Source organism: Myxocyprinus asiaticus, chromosome 21, assembly GCF_019703515.2.
Source record: "Myxocyprinus asiaticus isolate MX2 ecotype Aquarium Trade chromosome 21, UBuf_Myxa_2, whole genome shotgun sequence".
NCBI lineage: Eukaryota > Metazoa > Chordata > Actinopteri > Cypriniformes > Catostomidae > Myxocyprinus > Myxocyprinus asiaticus.
The window spans coordinates 37,970,960-37,989,200 of record NC_059364.1 but is presented as its reverse complement, the minus strand read 5'-3'; the positions used below and the strand labels follow the sequence as shown (position 1 = coordinate 37,989,200).

General features: G+C 40.0%; 1 protein-coding gene across 4 annotated transcripts in view; it reads left to right on the top strand.

Annotated features, from left to right (window-relative positions):
• ubr2 (ubiquitin protein ligase E3 component n-recognin 2) overlaps positions 1–18,241 on the top strand; it is a 67,463-nt gene that overhangs the window by 44,143 nt on the left and 5,079 nt on the right. For 3 of the 4 annotated variants that reach the window (XM_051648055.1, XM_051648052.1, XM_051648054.1), the window contains 14 exons: positions 566–724; positions 1,675–1,757; positions 3,753–3,831; positions 3,927–4,075; positions 4,560–4,615; positions 4,762–4,858; positions 10,100–10,167; positions 10,640–10,775; positions 10,880–10,976; positions 11,122–11,252; positions 12,411–12,519; positions 13,848–13,904; positions 13,994–14,071; positions 14,212–14,382. In XM_051648055.1, the coding sequence (XP_051504015.1) occupies positions 566–724; positions 1,675–1,757; positions 3,753–3,831; positions 3,927–4,075; positions 4,560–4,615; positions 4,762–4,858; positions 10,100–10,167; positions 10,640–10,775; positions 10,880–10,976; positions 11,122–11,252; positions 12,411–12,519; positions 13,848–13,904; positions 13,994–14,071; positions 14,212–14,382 (1,470 nt within the window). The other variant, XM_051648056.1, reaches the window with a different exon arrangement.

The window sequence follows — 18,241 nt, the reverse complement described above, 5'->3', positions numbered from 1 at the left end:
CGAGAGCACAGAACTGCTTTGTAACCATCAAACATTATCATGAGTGTCACGTGGTGCATCCCTTGTAACTGTACCTTCCCTGATTGGTGGATCTTGCTTTAGGATTTGTGGGTAATGTAGTGTTTCACAGGGAAATTGAATAAGAATATATTTTTTTAAATGAGACCCTGGCTTGTGGCTTCTGCTGAAGAATATATTAGCGCTTTACAATCTCAGGCTCATGAAAGTCTACACTGTCTACACTGAACGTGTCGACGCGAACGTTCTAAACCGTTTATTTGTGTTGTTGGCAGCAGTAGCGCCAGTGTGTGCAGCACAAAATGGAACGGGGCATCCGTTTGCTGTTGGCATGATGGACGCACCGCAACGGTGTGGACCGCATCATTGATTAAAATGGGGTTCTATTGCTTTTGACGTGACGCCTGTGTCCAGTGTAGACAGGAACTGAAAGTAAATTTCTCTGTGGAGAGAATGAATGTGATTTACTTTGGAAACTGAACCATTGTGTGCTGTTGAAGTTTGTTTTGCATTCCTTTGCTTTTATGTATAATGTCTCCACCTGCAGGTATTTTGAAGCGGTGCAAGCCAAAGAGCAGCGAAGGCAGCAGAGGCTGCGTGTGCACACCAGTTATGACGTGGAGAACGGAGAGTTCTTGTGTCCGCTCTGTGAATGTCTGAGTAACACAGTCATCCCACTGCTGCCCCTTACTAAGAACAACTGCAGGTACTTCAACAAACACCGTAGAGTGCGACTCTCAGCCGTCCCCTAATTATGTTACATCACAGGCTTCTTGAATCCCAACACTGATGCTGAACGTACTTTACAAAGTGCTCATGTTATATTAGGTTTGACCTGGCAGATTAACACTCCACATACAGGTGAATGAGTAGGCCTAAATGAGCAGAGCGGATTGGCTGATTACGGATAGAGTTAACAGGTGGAATACTCTCACCTGTTATTGATGTCACAACCTAATCCCTTTGTGTGATAAAGAGCCCAGAAGCCTGTCACACAAGCTCAGCACTGCTATTAATATATCTGCTATCACACTAAGCTCCTAATACTGTATATGTTTTTATGTGTTATGAATGTACATCCTTTATATTAATCAGAAGTTGGTGGTGTCTAGTGGTTAAAGATCTGGGCTGGTAGCCAAAAGGTTGTAGGTGCAAATCTTGTAAGGGGCGACTCAACATTATGCCCTTGAGCAAGACATTTAACCTCAGTTTGCTCTAGGGCATTGTCCCAGTAATACATGTACTGTAAGTCGATGTAAAGAAAAGCATCTGCTAAATCACTTATTAGTCATTTGTGATCAACATTTAGGCCGGTTTCACACTTCTTGCGCACAGCATGTAACCTACGCATATTTATTTCTGTACACTGCACACATATGCAGCACATTGCTACATAGCAGAAGATACGGAGCTGAACCTGTTGCTTCATGCTACATGCTGAACACAGCAGAAAATGTGGTGCACTGTAAACCTATTTTAGTAATGCAGTATTTTGCAAAAATAATGCTGCAGACATGAGATATTTCAACACACAGGCCTTGTAATTGTCAAGTTTTTTTTTAAATTACTTTTATGTGATGGATTAAAATTTTTAAATCTAAAGTATAAGATGAATTTGAATGAGTGTGTGTGTGTGTGTTTGTGTATGTGCACCAGTGTCCAGCCTGATCTGAGCCAGTGGCTGAACATCACCTCTCTGCAGATGAAAGCCCTGCACTCCGCTCACAGGAAGACCAACAGTGAGTAACCCCACCCTCAAAGACACAGTGGTGTGGCTTAACTGACAGCATTTTTGTTTGAAGATGCAAAGCACAGTTATATCACATCAATCAGCTAGAATAAATTCAAGTGATCTTTAGAGGTAACCAAGCGAGTATTTATTATTTCAGTTGAAATATGTTTAAAAAAACAATAAAAAAAACAAGGTTTTAACAAGAGGGTATTATATTGTGAATGTAGTTACGGCACTATCAGTTTCATGATTATAAATGAACTGACTTCTTTGAACCGCTCCACCAGATGTCATATTTATTAGGGATGTCATGATACTGATACTGCTGTCTGAATCTGGTCCTATACCACGCTCATGTACTTTTACTTGTGCTCATAAAAACTGCTCATACCATAAGCTGATACCATCTGATGTTCGAATGTTATTCCGTAAACATTCAGTGCACAAATTAAAATCATGTTATGTTCAAGTGTGATTATTTAATCGCAAAGGCTGCGATTTAGGCTACGTCCACATTCATTTGGATCTATTTGAAAATGCAGTTTTCATTTTCGAAATACACTCCGACCACAAGCGTTTTCCAAAAGCGTCTCGTCCACACTGAAACATCTGAAAACTCTCAAATCCCCTGATGGTGTTTTCAGATTTATCCACTAGGGAAAGTTTTTGCTGTAAAAACGGCATCTTAAGGTGCAGTCACACATACCTTTGCACGGTGAAATTCCGCTGGCGGATTACAGTCATCTAAATAGTAATCCACGTGATCGTGAATTTCGCATGATAGTTCGGTGATGAAAGAAGTTTAGTGAACTTTGCGGTGAACTTTTGCTGTGTTGACCAATAGGAAGTTGCTTGGTTTGGCAGTGACCTCTGAATGGGTGGTGCTTCGTAAACAGCTACTCTGAATATTCACAGTGGACAAGGGTATAATTTTAGTGGCGAATTCTTTTCAGGTTCACTTTGCCAGAGTATAAAGTGCAGCATTAAAAAGAGACTGCTTGGCAGTTATTTTTTTGCTGATTCACACACACTCAGCATCCGCCCACGCCATATTCACCCATGGAATTTCACCGGGCAAAGGTATGTGTGACCGCGCATTTAGTGTAGACGGAATGCCAAAACATAGAGAAAAAGATATGTTTTCAAATGAAAACGTATTAGTGTGGACATGGCCTTAATTAGATAAATATATAGTTTGCATGTGCTGCGCACTTCAAAGTGAATTTGTGGAGCCGGTGTGATTTAATGACCACACCAGCTGCTCATAACTTTTAGAGCTCCTTGGCTCATACACGGAAAACACTGTTGTGAGCATTGCGTGCTATGTTTGTAGGAGATGACAGCGAGCAAAGCACTAATTCACTATGTAGCACGAGGCATATACAGACTACATTTTTATTTAATTAAATAGCAGCCTTTCACGGTTTAATAATCATATTGGGTCACGTAGTGACCTGCTTTTCCGAAGGTGAAAAGCTACCGTCAAAAACACAGAAACGGAAAAGGCTTCACTCCAAAATAAAAGGTTCTGCCAAAATAAAAGCTCAATTGAAATGGGAAAAAGTATGACAGAAATATATCACCACTGTATGCTTATGTAATATTCACTGTAATACTACTGCTATTAATAATAGTAATAAATCAATTGTAATTGTACTATATTTAAGCAATATCGCACATCTGTGATGCTCTGTTATGTAGCACTTCTTTTTTTTTTTTTTTTTTTTTTTTTTTACAAAAATAACTCCAATATTGTATTTTGGATTGTGCTGTGAGGTTCTGTATAAAATAATTTTATTTGATAAATAATACAATATATTGAAAATTAGTTGTTGTTTTTTTCATTTGATTAAAATTTGAATGAATTCATTTATTTACTCCATTTTGATAAAATAATTGAAATAAACTCTTTTGAACATGTTCTTATTACATTGTATTGTTGCCTGAAAGAAAAGATGGCTCTATTTGTGTATAGAGAAACATTATGTGTGTATTTCTTAAGATGCTGAAGGTGTTGATGATACAGGTGATGCTGAAGACTGTCCTTCTCCTTATGGCTTCAAACTGGACCACACTCCAAAGTAAGACCACAAAACATCCATAATTATCTTACTCAAACTCAAAAGTTTTCTTGTTGAAACAAAAGACCTTACTCAAACTCATTTGTATCCGTTAGGAATCCGTACTCAAGCACTATAAAGGAGATGCTGACCACGTTTGGGACAACCATGTATAAAGTTGGTCTGAAGGTGCACCCTAATGAGCAAGACCCCCGTGTGCCAATCATGTGCTGGGGCAGCTGTGGCTACACCATTCAATCCATAGGTCAGTCCACACTCCCAGGTTATCTCTGAGAATCAAAAACCCATGCATTGCTGTTACTATTGCTCATACTTAGGGTTAGGGGTCAAATAAGTATTAAGCTTTGTGTAACCCATCCTGCACCATTTTTGCTTTGAACATGAATGACATCTCAAGTTTTTGTAAAGGTGCACTATAACTTGTGCATTTACTAGTGATTTTTTTTATAATGGTCTGTCTGTCTTCCTTTTCTTAATTGTCTTTTTATCACCAGTATGAGAGCAATATACTACTTCCTGCAGTACAATACTGTCCAAATAATGCTTAAGAGGGTTTTTTTTTACAAAAAAAAAAAAAAATCACAATCACAAGACTAATCACATGTACTTGTAATTTTAATGGTCAAGGTGTAGGAACCCTATTTAATTTTATGTAGATGTATGTTCTTTAAATGAAAGCTGCCAGATACTGTTTCCTGTACAGTAAGATTGTATCATTTCTCTCACAGAGAGATTGCTGGTGGATGAAGAGAAGCCTTTGTTTGGAAGTTTACCATGCAGACAGGTAATCAAACAGATATGCAGTTTATAATTATTCAGGCTTTTTATTTTAATGTTCAATGGAGTTTAATAGTTTGTCCTATCAAAGTGGTGTCTTGAATCACTACTCTGGGTTTTGTTAGTTTGGTAACCCTAATGTTTTGTGTGTAGGATGACTGTTTGAGCTCTCTGACTCGGTTTGGCGCAGCCTGCTGGAATGTCTCCTCTCATACCACTGTACAGAGTCACTTTATCAGGCTCTTTGCTGGTAAGAATAAATACAGCTTATTTTATCCACACCAACTAGTTGTTCTGGCATGGATAAGATACTATGGGAAAATATTTGCTGTATTCATATTAGGGGTGGGTAAAAAGAAAAAGATATATATATATATATATATATATATTAGTTCGAGTTCGTGTTGGTCCTCCATCCACACCTTGGTTGACCTAGCTGTGTGGCATGGAGCATTATCCTGCTTGAAAAAACAATCCTCAGAGTTGAGTAACATTGTCAGAGCAGAAGGAAGTAAGTTTTCTTCCAGTATAACCTTGTATGAGGCTTGTTTCATGTGTCCTTCACAAAGACGAATCTGCCTCATTCCAGCTTTGCTGAAGCACCTCCAGGTCTTCACCGATCAATATTTTTTATCCTTTATGTTCTTTTTATCTTTCATTGTGGCTCTTTAACATTTTGGCCTGTCATGTGTTCCAATCCATGTTCAATGGAAATTATTGATTGTTTGGACAATAAAAAGCTTATAAGCTTATATATATATATATGTGTGTGTGTATACGCACACACACACACACTGTATGGACAAAAGTATTGGGACGCCTACACATTACACCTACAGGAGCTTTTATGACATCCCATTCTAAATCCATAGGCATTAATATCAAGTTGGTACCCCCTTTGCAGCTATAACAGCTTCCACTCTTCTGGGAAGGCTTTCTACAAGATTTTGGAGTGTGTCTGTTGGAATTTTTGCCCATTCTTCCAGAAGAGCATTTGTGAGGTCAGACACTGATGTTGGATGAGAGGGCCTGGCTCGCAATCTCTGTTCTAGTTCATCCCAAAGGTGTTTGATAGGGTTGAGGTCAGAGCTCTGTGCGGGCCAGTCAAGTTCTTCCACACAACTCATCCAATCATGACTTTATGGACCTTGTTTTGTGCACTGGGGCACAGTCATGCTGGAACAGAAAAGGGCCTTCCCCAAACTGTTTCCACAAAGTTGGAAGCATAGAATTTTCCAAAATGTTAATGCTTCAGCTTACCAAGACTTTTTGGAAAATTCTATGCTTCTTTGTGTAAACAGTCTGGTTCATCCTTGGGGGTAATTTCCAAATGCCTGAAGGTACCACGTTCATCTGTACAAACAATAGTATGCAAGTATAAACACCATGGGACCATGCAGCCATCATACCGCTCAGGAAGGAGATGCATTCTGTCTTCTAGAGATGAACGTAGTTTGGTGCGAAAAGTGAAAATCAATCCCAGAACAACAGCAAAGGACCTTGTGAAGATGCTGGAGGAAACAGGTACACAAGTATCTATATCCACAGTACAACGAGTCCTATATCGACATAATCTAAACGGTTGCTCAGCAAGGAAGAAGCCACTGCTCCAAAACCACCATAAAAAAGCCAGACTACAGTTTGCAAGTGTACATGGGGACAAAGATCTTACTTTTAGGAGAAATGTCCTCTGGTCAGAAATTTAACTGTTTGGCCATAAAGACCATCGTTATGTTTGGATGAAAATGGGTGAGGCTTGCAAGCCGAAGAACACCATCCCAACCAAGAAGCATGGGGGTAGCAGCATCATGTTGTGGGGGTGCTTTGCTGCAGGAGGGACTGGTGCACTTCACAAAATAGATGGCATCATGAGGAAGGAAAATTATATGGATATATTGAAGCAACATCTCAAGACATCAGCCAGGAAGTTAAAGCTTGTTCACAAATGGGTCAAATGGACAATGACCCCAAGAATACCTCAAGTTGTGGCAAAAAGTCAGGGTATTGGAGTGGCCATCACAAAACCCTGACCTCAATCCGAAGGACTGAAAAAGTGTGTGCGAGCAAGGAGGCCTACAAACCTGACTCATTTTCACCAGTTTTGTCTGGAGGAATGGGCCAAAATTCCAGCAACTTATTGTGAGAAGCTTTTGGAAGGCTACCCAAAATGATTGATCCAAATTAAACAATTTAAAGGCAATGCTACCAAATATTAACAAAGTGTATGTAAACTAATGACCCACTGGGAATGTGGTGAAAGAAATAAAAGCTGAAATAAATCATTCTCTCTACTATTATTCTGACATTTCACATTCTTAAAATAAAGTAGTGATCCTAACTGACCTAAGACAGGGAAGGTTTTCTACAATTAAATGTTACGAATTGTGAAAGACTAAGCTAACCATAAACAATTAATGAACATGCACCTGTTGAACGGTCGTTAAGACACTAACAGCTTACAGACGGTAGGCAATTGATGTTATAAACATTGGACACTAAAGAGACTGTTCTACTGACTCTGAAAAACACCAAAAGAAAGATGCCCAGGGTCCCTGCTCATCTGTGTGAACGTGCCTTAGGCATGCTGCATGGAGGCATGAGGACTGCAGATGTGGCCAGGGCAATAAATTGCAATGTCTGTACTGTGAGATGCCTAAGACAGCGCTACAGGGAGACAGGAAGGACATCATCCTCGCAGTGGCAGACCTCGTGTAACAACACCTGCACAGGATCGGTACATCCTAATATCACATCTGCGGGACAGGTACAGGATGGCAACAATAACTGCCCGAGTTACACCAGGAACGCACAATCCCTCCATCAGTGCTCAGACTGTCTGCAATAGGCTGAGAGAGGCTGGACTGAGGGCTTGTAGGCCTGTTGTAAGGCAGGTCCTTACCAGACATCACCGGCAACAACGTCACCTATGGTCACAAACCCACCTTCGCTGGACCAGACAGGACTGGCAAAAAGTGCTCTTCACTGACGAGTCGCGGTTTTGTCTCAGCTGTGGTGATGGTCGGATTCGCATTTATCGTCGAAGGAATGAGCGTTATACCGAGGCCTGTACTCTGGAGTGGGATCGATTTGGAGGTGGAGGGTCCGTCATGATCTAGGGCGGTGTGTCACAGCATCATCGGACTGAGCTTGTCATTGCAGGCAATCTCAATGCTGTGCGTTACAGGGAAGACGTCCTCCTCCCTCATGTGGTACCCTTCCTGCAGGCTCATCCTGACATGACCCTGCAGCATGACAATGCCACCAGCCATACTGCTCGTTCTGTGCATGATTTCCTGCAAGACAGGAATGTTAGTGTTCTGCCATGGCCAGCGAAGAGCCCGGACCTCAATCCCATTGAGCATGTCTGGGACCTGTTTGATCGGAGGGTGAGGGCTAGGGCCATTCCCCCAAGAAATGTCCAGGAACTTGCAAGTGCCTTGGTGGAAGAGTGGGGTAACATCTCACAGCAAGAACTGGCAAATCTGGTGCAGTCCATGAGGAGGAGATGCACTGCAGTACTTAATGCAGCTGGTGGCCACACCAGATACTGACTGCTAATTTTGATTTTGACCCCCCCTTTGTTCAGGGACACATTATTCCATTTCTGTTAGTCACATGTCTGTGAAACTTGTTCAGTTTATGTCTTAGTTTTTGAATCTTTTTATGCTCACAAATATTTACACATGTTAAGTTTGCTGAAAATAAAAGCAGTTGAAAGTGAGAGGACGTTTCTTTTTTTGCTGAGTTTATATATATACACACACTACCAGTCAAAAGTTATAGAACACCCCCATTTTTCCCATTTTTATTTCAATTTAAGCAGTTCAAGTCCTGTGAATAACATGAAATTGTACAAAGGTAAGCGGTAAACTGCCAGAAGTTTAAAAAAAAAAAAGTTCAGGTTACCAAAAACTGTAAAATAAGGTACATTTCAGAGTTATACATTTTTCAGGGAAGAAGTAATGGGTTAACAACTTACAGCTGTTCTGAGGCAGTGGAAGTAAATTAAGCCTTGAAAGTTGATGCTAACAATTCCTAAAGGTGTCCCAACTTTTGTTGATTACTTACAAACCCTCTGTCTGTATAAAAGCAGTGCTGGAACAGACTGTGTTACCACACCCTCTTAAGCATTATTTGGACAGTATTGTACTGCAGGAAGTAGTATATTGCTCTCATACTGGTGATAAAAAGACAATTAACAAAGGAAGACAGACAGACCATTATAACCCTTAAAAGTGTAGGTCTTTCCTTTAGAGAAATTGCAAAGAAAGCCAAGGTGTCAGTGAGTACAGTTTCCTACACCATCAAAAGGCACTTGGAAACTGACAGGAAGAGGTCTGGCAGACCCAAAGCCACAACAGAATCAGAAGACAAGTTTCTGAGAGTCAACAGCTTGCGTGATTGGCATCTCACAGGACAACAGCTTCAAGCACAGCTTAACGATGGTCGAAGTAAGCAAGTCTCAGTTTCAACTGTGAAGAGAAGACTTCGAGCTGCAGGTTTGACAGGTCGAGTAACAGTAAGAAAGCCATTGCTCAGATGGCAAAATATGAGAAAAAGGCTTGCCTGGGCCATGAAGCACCACCAGTGGACTACTGAAGACCGGAAGTTCTTATGGACCGATGAATCAAAATTTGAAATCTTCGGTTCATCACACAGGGTTTTGTATGCCGTCGAGCAGGCAAAGGGATGGTTCCTCGGTGTGTGACACCAACTGTCAAACATGGAGGAGGAAGCGTGATGGTCTGGGGCTCTTTTGTTGGATCCAGAGTCGGCGACTTGCACAGAGTGAGTGGCATCCTGAACCAAAACTGCTACCACAGCATTTTTCAGCGCCATGGTATACGCCTCTGGTATACGCCTAGTTGGTCAGGGGTTCATCCTACAGCAAGATAATGACCCAAAACATACCTCCAGGCTATGTCAGAACTACCTTAGAAGAAAAGAACGAGACGGTAGACTTCAGATCATGGAATGGCCAGCACAGTTTCCAGACTTAAATCCCATCGAGCTGGTTTGGGATGAACTGGACAGAAAGGTGAAAGCAAAGCAACCTACATGTGCAACGCATTTGTGGGAACTTCTGCAACAATGTTGTGAAGAACTTTCCGAACAATATTTGATTTCTGTTGTAGAAAGAATGCCACGAGTGTATTCGGCTGTTATATCTGCAAAAGGTGGCTACTTTGAGTAAAAAATTTAGATTTAAATTTTGTTAAAATGATTCCATGATTTCTTTATGTCCAATTGTTTATTTGTTCTATGCTTTAATTTCAGAGTACATTAAGACATTAAACTGCATAAATTTCAATAAAAACTGGAAAAATGTGGGTGTTCTAAAACTTTTGACCGGGTGTGTGTGTGTGTGTGTGTGTGTGTGTATGTATGTATGTGTATATATATGTGTGTATGTATATTTATATATATATATATATATATATATATGTATGTATATATATATTCATATGAATGATTCCATGTCTCCATGCAGCCCTTGTTCCTGATTCCCGGGTGGAGAATATACCATGTATTCTGGATATAGACATGTTCCATCTGCTGGTTAGTAAAAACTATAAATCTTTGTGGTGTTGTGATTTTTACTAGCCACTTTCTTGTATGAAACTGAAAATTGACATTTTTTTCTGATAAAGGTTTAAAGTATGATAGACAAGTGACCACTCTGGAGTTTCTGCACATTTTTACCATTTACACTTCAACAAAATGTCATTCAAAAAAATTTAAATTAACATCATGAGAATCATTTAGTGTTTTTCCAGTGTTTTTTAATAAATGGAAACACTTCTGAACACAAACTGGTTCTGTATTCCCAATCCTCGCACATATTAGTCTAGATCTTTTCCAGCAATATTATACATCCTTAAGCATTTCATCAGTAGTTCACAAATGACTTCTAAACAGAAAAATGTAAATGTGTGAAAACCGCTATGGAGTGAAGACTCGGGAAAACATTTATTAATGACTGAAGCTTTGATGCCACACGTCCTCTGAATTCACTTTATTTTTGTGACAGGTGAGCTTGGTGCTGTCCCATCCAGCGGTTCTCTGTCTAGACTCCTCAGGGCTGAGCGCAGACGCTGCACAGCTGCATTTCCTGCATCTGGTCACTGTTGCTCACCTGGTCCAGATCCTCCTCACCTCAAAACCAGGTCAGAACCCCATGCTCCCCACTTACAAACACTCATATGACCATGATTTCACTTATGGGTTTTGGATGATTGTATTCATGTAAGTTGACTTGTGTGATCATCAGAGGAGGTGCGGATGGAGCAGGAGAGTGGAGGAGCTGAGAGGGAGGAGGAGGAGAGTGTATGTATGCTCTTCAACACACTCAGGACACATCTGGGCAGGTGAGAACACACACTTGCCATACAGTAAAACTTGGGCCCTGTGCTTATGGTTTTATGCTGTATTATCTTCATTCAACCTAACGACTAGTTGATTTTGAAATAATGTAACTTTGTATGTCTCTGCTAAAAATGTTGTGTGTTTCAGAGGGCTGCATGAGGTGAGCTCAGGCTGGCATTTGTGGCGCTGTGTGAAAACCGGAATCCTGCCTTACCTGAGAGCAGCAGCTCTGTTCTTTCACTATCTGAACGGAGCTCCATCACCACCTGAGCTACACGGTAAATCACTTTCGCATCTAAATGAAATCACACATGCTGTTTCCTCGTGTCATTACACTAATGCTTTCACTTCTCCTTGCTCGCTTACCTTTTTTTGTCCTTGAAATTAGCTCGCAGACAAATGAATTGTGCCTGCGTATTAATTTCTTTACAAAGCTAAAATTGTAATTTACAAAATTGAGACCAGACCAGATAGTGAAGGAATATCAGCCAACAAGTGAAGCAAAGCAGCAATAAACAAGTGAAGCTCAAATATAGGATTGTTTCAAAGGGGTCCTGAAATGAGGAGCCAAATTTTCCTTGATATTTTAATATTTAAGAGGCATTTTGCAAATTTTCTTGGAAAAATGTTAGCTAATCATAATAGTGGGCATTTATTAAAGGTAAAGTACATAGAAACAGCATTTCAGATAGAGGGACAGAGACGGTGTGAAAAGGTCATGTATTACTACATTATGACTGTTTTTTGTGCAAAAAATCTTTACTAACATCATAAGTGAACCTGAAGGAAAATAATAATTTAAAAGTGCATGACATGCCCCCTTTTTCTTTTTTTCTTTTTTTCCTCCCCTTTTTCTCCCCAATTTGGAATGCCCAATTCCCAATGCACACTAAGTCTTCGTGGTGGCATAGTGACTCGCCTCAATCCAGGTGGTGGAGGACGAATCTCAGTTGTCTCCGCATCTGAGACCGTCAGTCCACGCATCTTATCATGTGGCTTGTTGAGCGCGTTACCGCGGAGACATAGCACATATGGAGGCTTCACGCTGTTCTCCGCGGCATCCACGCACAACCCACCACGTGCCCCACCGAGAGCGAACCACATTATGGCAACCATGAGGATGTTAATTCATGTGACTATACCCTCCCTAGCAACCGGGCCAATTTGGTTGCTTAGTAGACCTGGCTGGAGTCACTCAGCATGCCCTGGATTCGAACTCGCGACTCCAGGGGTGGTATCAGCATAACATAACATTTATGGGTCAATACATAATTCTCATACTTGCATTTCTTATGTCATAGTTTTAATGACCTTACTATTATTCTGAAACATGGACAAAAAAGTAATAATAAATAATGAGTGGGGGTGTTTAAACTTTTGACTAAAAGTGCACCTTTACTCTTATGTATTGTTGGTAATGATGCCTGTGTGTCCAGCTCTCAGTGCAGGTGAATGGGAGGCTCTGTGTGGATATCTGTGTCTGCCCTCTAACCTGCTGCAGCTTTACTACAAAAACCAGGAGTTATTGGAGCCATTGCTGCAGAGGTAACACTCTTTCTCTATCACAATCCAGGGCTGAACAATAAGGATGGCCCCACTGGTCCAGTGTGAGAATTTGAGGCCAATCACTCGCCCAATTGGGACAGTACTGCATTGTCACTACATCTGACATTCATTAATCATATGTATTTATGCCTTATAAACTTAAACTTTCTGTGATGTATTGAATATTGTTGTTGCAAATTCTGCTGGTTTAAGTATGTCACTGCTGTGGTTTTGTCAATTGCAAGAATGACTTTTTTAATAGTCTTGGAATAGATGTCTGCGCAGTCCTTAAAATGAAACCCAAACCTAGACCATACCAGAGACCATGTGACCCAACCCTACCCGGCCCGACTGGTACTGTCAGATTTTAAACCCAAACCGAACCAGAATTCACTCACTCTTCGTTATTTGTTCTCCAAGCAAGTATTGTTGCAATATGCTGTGTTTTATGCAAGCATCGTAACCAACATTCGTAACCGTATTGTAACAGTAAAAATACACAGTTTTAACAAGGCACGGCAGCCCTTCAGGACACTAGAGCCGAAGGGGGAAAAAAAACATTGGCTTACTATTTATCAAGCGCTGAAACTTTTCTTGGTGCAGAACAATCTGGAATCATGTGTCTGTCACCTCTTTGCATCCTGAACTTGTTCAATACGTTGAATTTTTGTGACACCTGCACTAAAAAGAAGCTATAAGCAGCACAACGAATGAAACAGAATGCAGGTGTCTCGACATGTTCGACAAGTTCTTTTTTTAACTTGACACAGTGTCTAAAATATGTGGCGGTCCTGCGCAAGATGCTGAAGAAACTGCGAGACACGGTGCAACTGTTAAAGACGTCTATCCAGCATGTGTTTTCATTGGAAAACAATGATAAAACGGAGCAGACGCATGCAAAAAAACACGTTTGGTCTGAATGGCCACTAACACGTCCATTTACTGTGTCTGTGAGTGAGAGCATATGTAAGAAACGAGTTGGGTAGGCCTGTTGATTTTTTTCATTAAATACAAACCCGAAGTCATAGTTGAAAATCTGAACCGAAACCTGCCGTTTTCTCTGGGCTTGTCGGGCCCAGGTTGGTTGCAGGCCTCTGTCTAGGAAGCATCAGTAAAAATGGGCTGAAAATTGTAAATCGGTAACATTTGTACTGTCTATCATTTTCCAGCAAAAGAACGTTTCACTTAGTATTGTTGAACTCTGCTATTTATCAAAAATGCCTCTTAAGAACCGTGACATAATGGTTAGCTGCATCTGGTCTGTGTTTCTGCATTTGTTGTGGTTTCTTGAATGAATAATGGTGTGATCACTGTTGACTGCTCTGCAGATGGTGCTCCCATCCTGGTGTGCTGCAGGGTCTTCAGACCAGCGCAGCTCTTATCAGGTATGTGCTAATTATAAACCCTCAAATTTCATTGCAGCTGTCACACAGTTGCTTACCTGTTTCTTTCTTGTCTCTATTACCTGCCCTAGGTTTCCCAGAGAGTCCAATCATCTGATAGAGCTACCAGAAGACTACAGCGCCCTTATTAACCAGGCCTCCAGCTTCACGTGAGTCACCCCTGGCACACAAATAGAATAAATAAAAACTATTAATAACTAAGACCTCTGGATAAGAGTGGCCAGCTAGACTCATAGATTAATTCCCTTAAATCAATTGATCAACCTGTCTTCCCTTGATCCTGGTGTAGGTGTCCTAAATCAGGAGGGGATAAGTCTCGTGCTCCTACGCTGTGTCTGGTGTGTGGTGCAATGCTGTGCTCTCAAAGCTACTGCTGTCAGACTGAGCTGGAGGGGGAGGATGTGGGCGCATGCACAGCGCACACTTTTGCTTGCGGAGCTGGAGTCGGCATCTTCCTCAGGTTTGTTCAAATATGTAAGCATGTTGGTAAAAATGTGTGAATAATATAAGGAAATTCTTATATACAGTTGTGCTCAAAAGTTTGCATACCTTGGCAGAAATTGTGAAATTATGGCATTGATTTTGAAAATATGACTGATCATGCAAAAAAACTGTCTTAGGATAGTGATCATATGAAGCCATTTATTATCACATAATTGTTTGGCTCCTTTTTAAATCATAATGATAACATAAATCACCCAAATGGCCCTGATCAAAAGTTTACATACCCTTGAATGTTTGGCCTTGTTACAGACACAAGATGACACACACAGGTTTAAATGGCAATTAAAGGTTAATTTCCCACACCTGTGGCTTTTTAAATTGCAATTAGTGTCTGTGTGTAAATAGTCAATGAGTTTGTTAGCTCTCACGTGGATGCACTGAGCAGGCTAGATACTGAGCCATGGGGAGCAGAAAAGAACTGTCAAAAGACCTGCGTAACAAGGTAATGGAACTTTATAAAGATGGAAAAGGATATAAAAAGATATCCAAAGCCTTGAAAATGCCAGTCAGTACTGTTCAATCACTTATTAAGAAGTGGAAAATTCGGGGATCTCTTGATTCCATGTCAAGGTCAGGTAGACCAAGAAAGATTTCAGCCACAACTGCCAGAAGAATTGTTCAGGATACAAAGAAAAACCCACAGGTAACTTCAGGAGAAATACAGGCTGCTCTGGAAAAAGACGGTGTGGTTGTTTCAAGGAGCACAATACGACGATACTTGAACAAAAATGAGCTGCATGGTCGAGTTGCCAGAAAGAAGCCTTTACTGGACCAATGCCACAAAAAAGCCCGGTTACAATATGCCCGACAACACCTTGACACGCCTCACAGCTTCTGGCACACTGTAATTTGGAGTGACGAGACCAAAATAGAGCTTTATGGTCACAACCATAAGCGCTATGTTTGGAGAGGGGTCAACAAGGCCTATAGTGAAAAGAATACCATCCCCACTGTGAAGCATGGTGGTGGCTCAATGATGTTTTGGGCGTGTGTGAGCTCTAAAGACACGGGGAATCTTGTGAAAATTGATGGCATGATGAATGCAGCATGTTATCAGAAAATACTGGCAGACAATTTGCATTCTTCTGCACGAAGGACTTTGACTTTCCAGCAATGACCCTAAGCACAAGGCCAGGTTGACCCTCCAGTGGTTACAGCAGAAAAAGGTGATGGTTCTGGAGTGGCCATCACAGTCTCCTGACCTTAATATCATCGAGCCACTCTGGGGAGATCTCAAACGTGTGGTTCATGCAAGACGACCAAAGTTTTTGCATGACCTGGAGGCATTTTGCCAAGATGAATGGGCAGCTATACCACCTGCAATAATTTGGAGCCTCATAGACAACTATTACAAAAGACTGCACGCTGTCATTGATGCTAAAGCGGGCAATACACAGTATTAAGAACTAAGGGTATGCAGACTTTTGAACAGGGGTCATTTCATTTTTTTTCTTTGTTGCCATGTTTTGTTTTATGATTGTGCCATTCTGTTATAAACTACAGTTTAATATGAATCCCATAAGAAATAAATGTGTTTTGCCTGCTCACTCATGTTTTCTTTAAAAATGGTACATATATTACCAGTTCTCCAAGGGTATGCAAACTTTTGAGCACAACTGTAACCAGTATTCTTGTTCTGGCTCTAGATTTTGATTGGATGAGCCATGTTTTGAAGCCGTCAAAAAATTATTGAAAAATTCACTGCACATTCATAGAATTCTATATTTAAGTCAACATGAAATAAAAATTGACACGATTTACATTCTTAATGCATGTTGCTGGTCTTATTGTAAAAGATGAATTGATGCACAATATTCCAAAGAGAAAAATTGTGTCTTTAGTCAAAATTCAATAACTTGCTTAAGCCTCTGACATGACATGTCGAATTACATTACCAGTTCTTCTAACTTTTAAACCCCTCCCCTTCAACCATCTGCCTTCATTCTGGTATCTAATGCTCGCTTTCCGCTATTCCTGATGGATTAAATCAGCCCTGCCCAACATTTTTTGCACTTGTGGAATTTTCTTGTTTTACTCTAACAATATCATGCAAGATTGCTGTTGGTCCATATATCAGCACGGCTGTGATTGGCTTTGATTATAATAATGTACTGATATATTGACCAACAGCATGATTTTGAGTGTGAAATTGCTTTTATTCAACAGTTTAACAATTAAACAACTTTTCCACCAGCAAAATTAGTTCAAAAAGAAGGCAACGCATCAAGCAGAACTCCACTCTGCACTGCTCTCACACTCTGGTTTTGAACTAGTGCCTTTCGTAAACTAATCAGTGCTCCTGAAAGAAACTTTTAAGTGAATAAATCGTTCTCAATCACTTTCATTGTTTCTGTTGTTTTTTTATGAATCAGTTACTGACCCGTAACAAAAAAGACGCTCATTTGTCGCCACCTACTGGTGTAAACATGCAATGTTGAATGCCAAGAACCTGGAGAAGCAGAGTGATACAAATAGTGAAACGTCCCAGTGCTGTAGGACTGTTTTTTTAGCACTTACTGAATGCAGTTTGGCCGATCAGATTCTAGGACCAAAACGGATTGTTGTATAAATCAGAATACAGAAGTAAAATGGTTGTGAATGCTATTTCATGTTGACTTTAATGTGCCAACTTGCTGATTTGATTGGTTAAGAACGAAGGCCACATCCACACTTCTGTTTAACCCTATAACGCCGCCTGTATCAAATTGTGCATCATTAACATGATACAAATTTTGTAGAAAATCCTGCTCTCTGCAGTGTACTTGGTGGATGTTTCCGGGCATTTGTTGATAGAAAAATATTTGTTAAAATTTTCCAAAAATGTCTGCTTTTGTATTGCATGCTATATATATATATAATTTTTTTTTTTTTTTTTTTTTTTTTTTTTTTTGGTGAAATCTTTGCTGATTTTAATAAAGTAAAAGTGACAGTAATGATTAATATAATATAGTTTCGGATATTTTAAAATTAGCATTTGCTGAATATAAGCAATTGTTCTTGGTTAAAATTTTGTACATTATTTTACTGAAAAAGCAAGTCGAAATCCATGTATCACATATGATACAACAGGCTTTTGAGATATATCTCTCAATCACCATTCCATTCATGCCTACCACAAAAAAACAAACAAAAAAAAATCACAGACCATTGAACTTTTTATAAGATATATTTGAAGTGTGAAGTAATATTTCTGTGTATTTTCATATATGCAGCCTGCTGTGTCATTATAAAGATCTCATTATTTTACTTTACAAGCTATTATGAGACCCAGCGAAAACGTTTTACAATTTCCCTTTGTTAAATGTCAATATAGTGTTTGGTGCATAAAATACATATGATAAAAATTGTTTATTGAAAAAAGAATATTTTATTCAAATTGTATTTGATGTGCTGAATTGAACTGTGATACATTTCAGTCTATATATAGACCAAGGAGAGGAAAATTGTCATGGCCAAACTCTCAAACATTTGGTATCTCTGAAAATAAACATTTGGTATCACTGAAAAGCCCAGGGAGTCCTCTGATGATACCTGCATCGCTGACAGTGAAAACTGTCTCATGGTTAGGACTTAAGCCTCAGGCCAAGGCCACTATAAAGAAATAATAAACAGTCTAAAGGAGACTGCAGCTTGAAACTGAATTAAGGATATGCAAATTTTATCCATTACTGCTGCAGTGCAAAACAAGGTGCAGCAGTATCAAAACAAAATGTCCAAAAATCACAAAAAGACACGTTAGGGCTGAAACAATAACAATAATAAATCGATGAATAGTCGTTTGATCTAATTGAACATAACATGAGATCACATTCAAC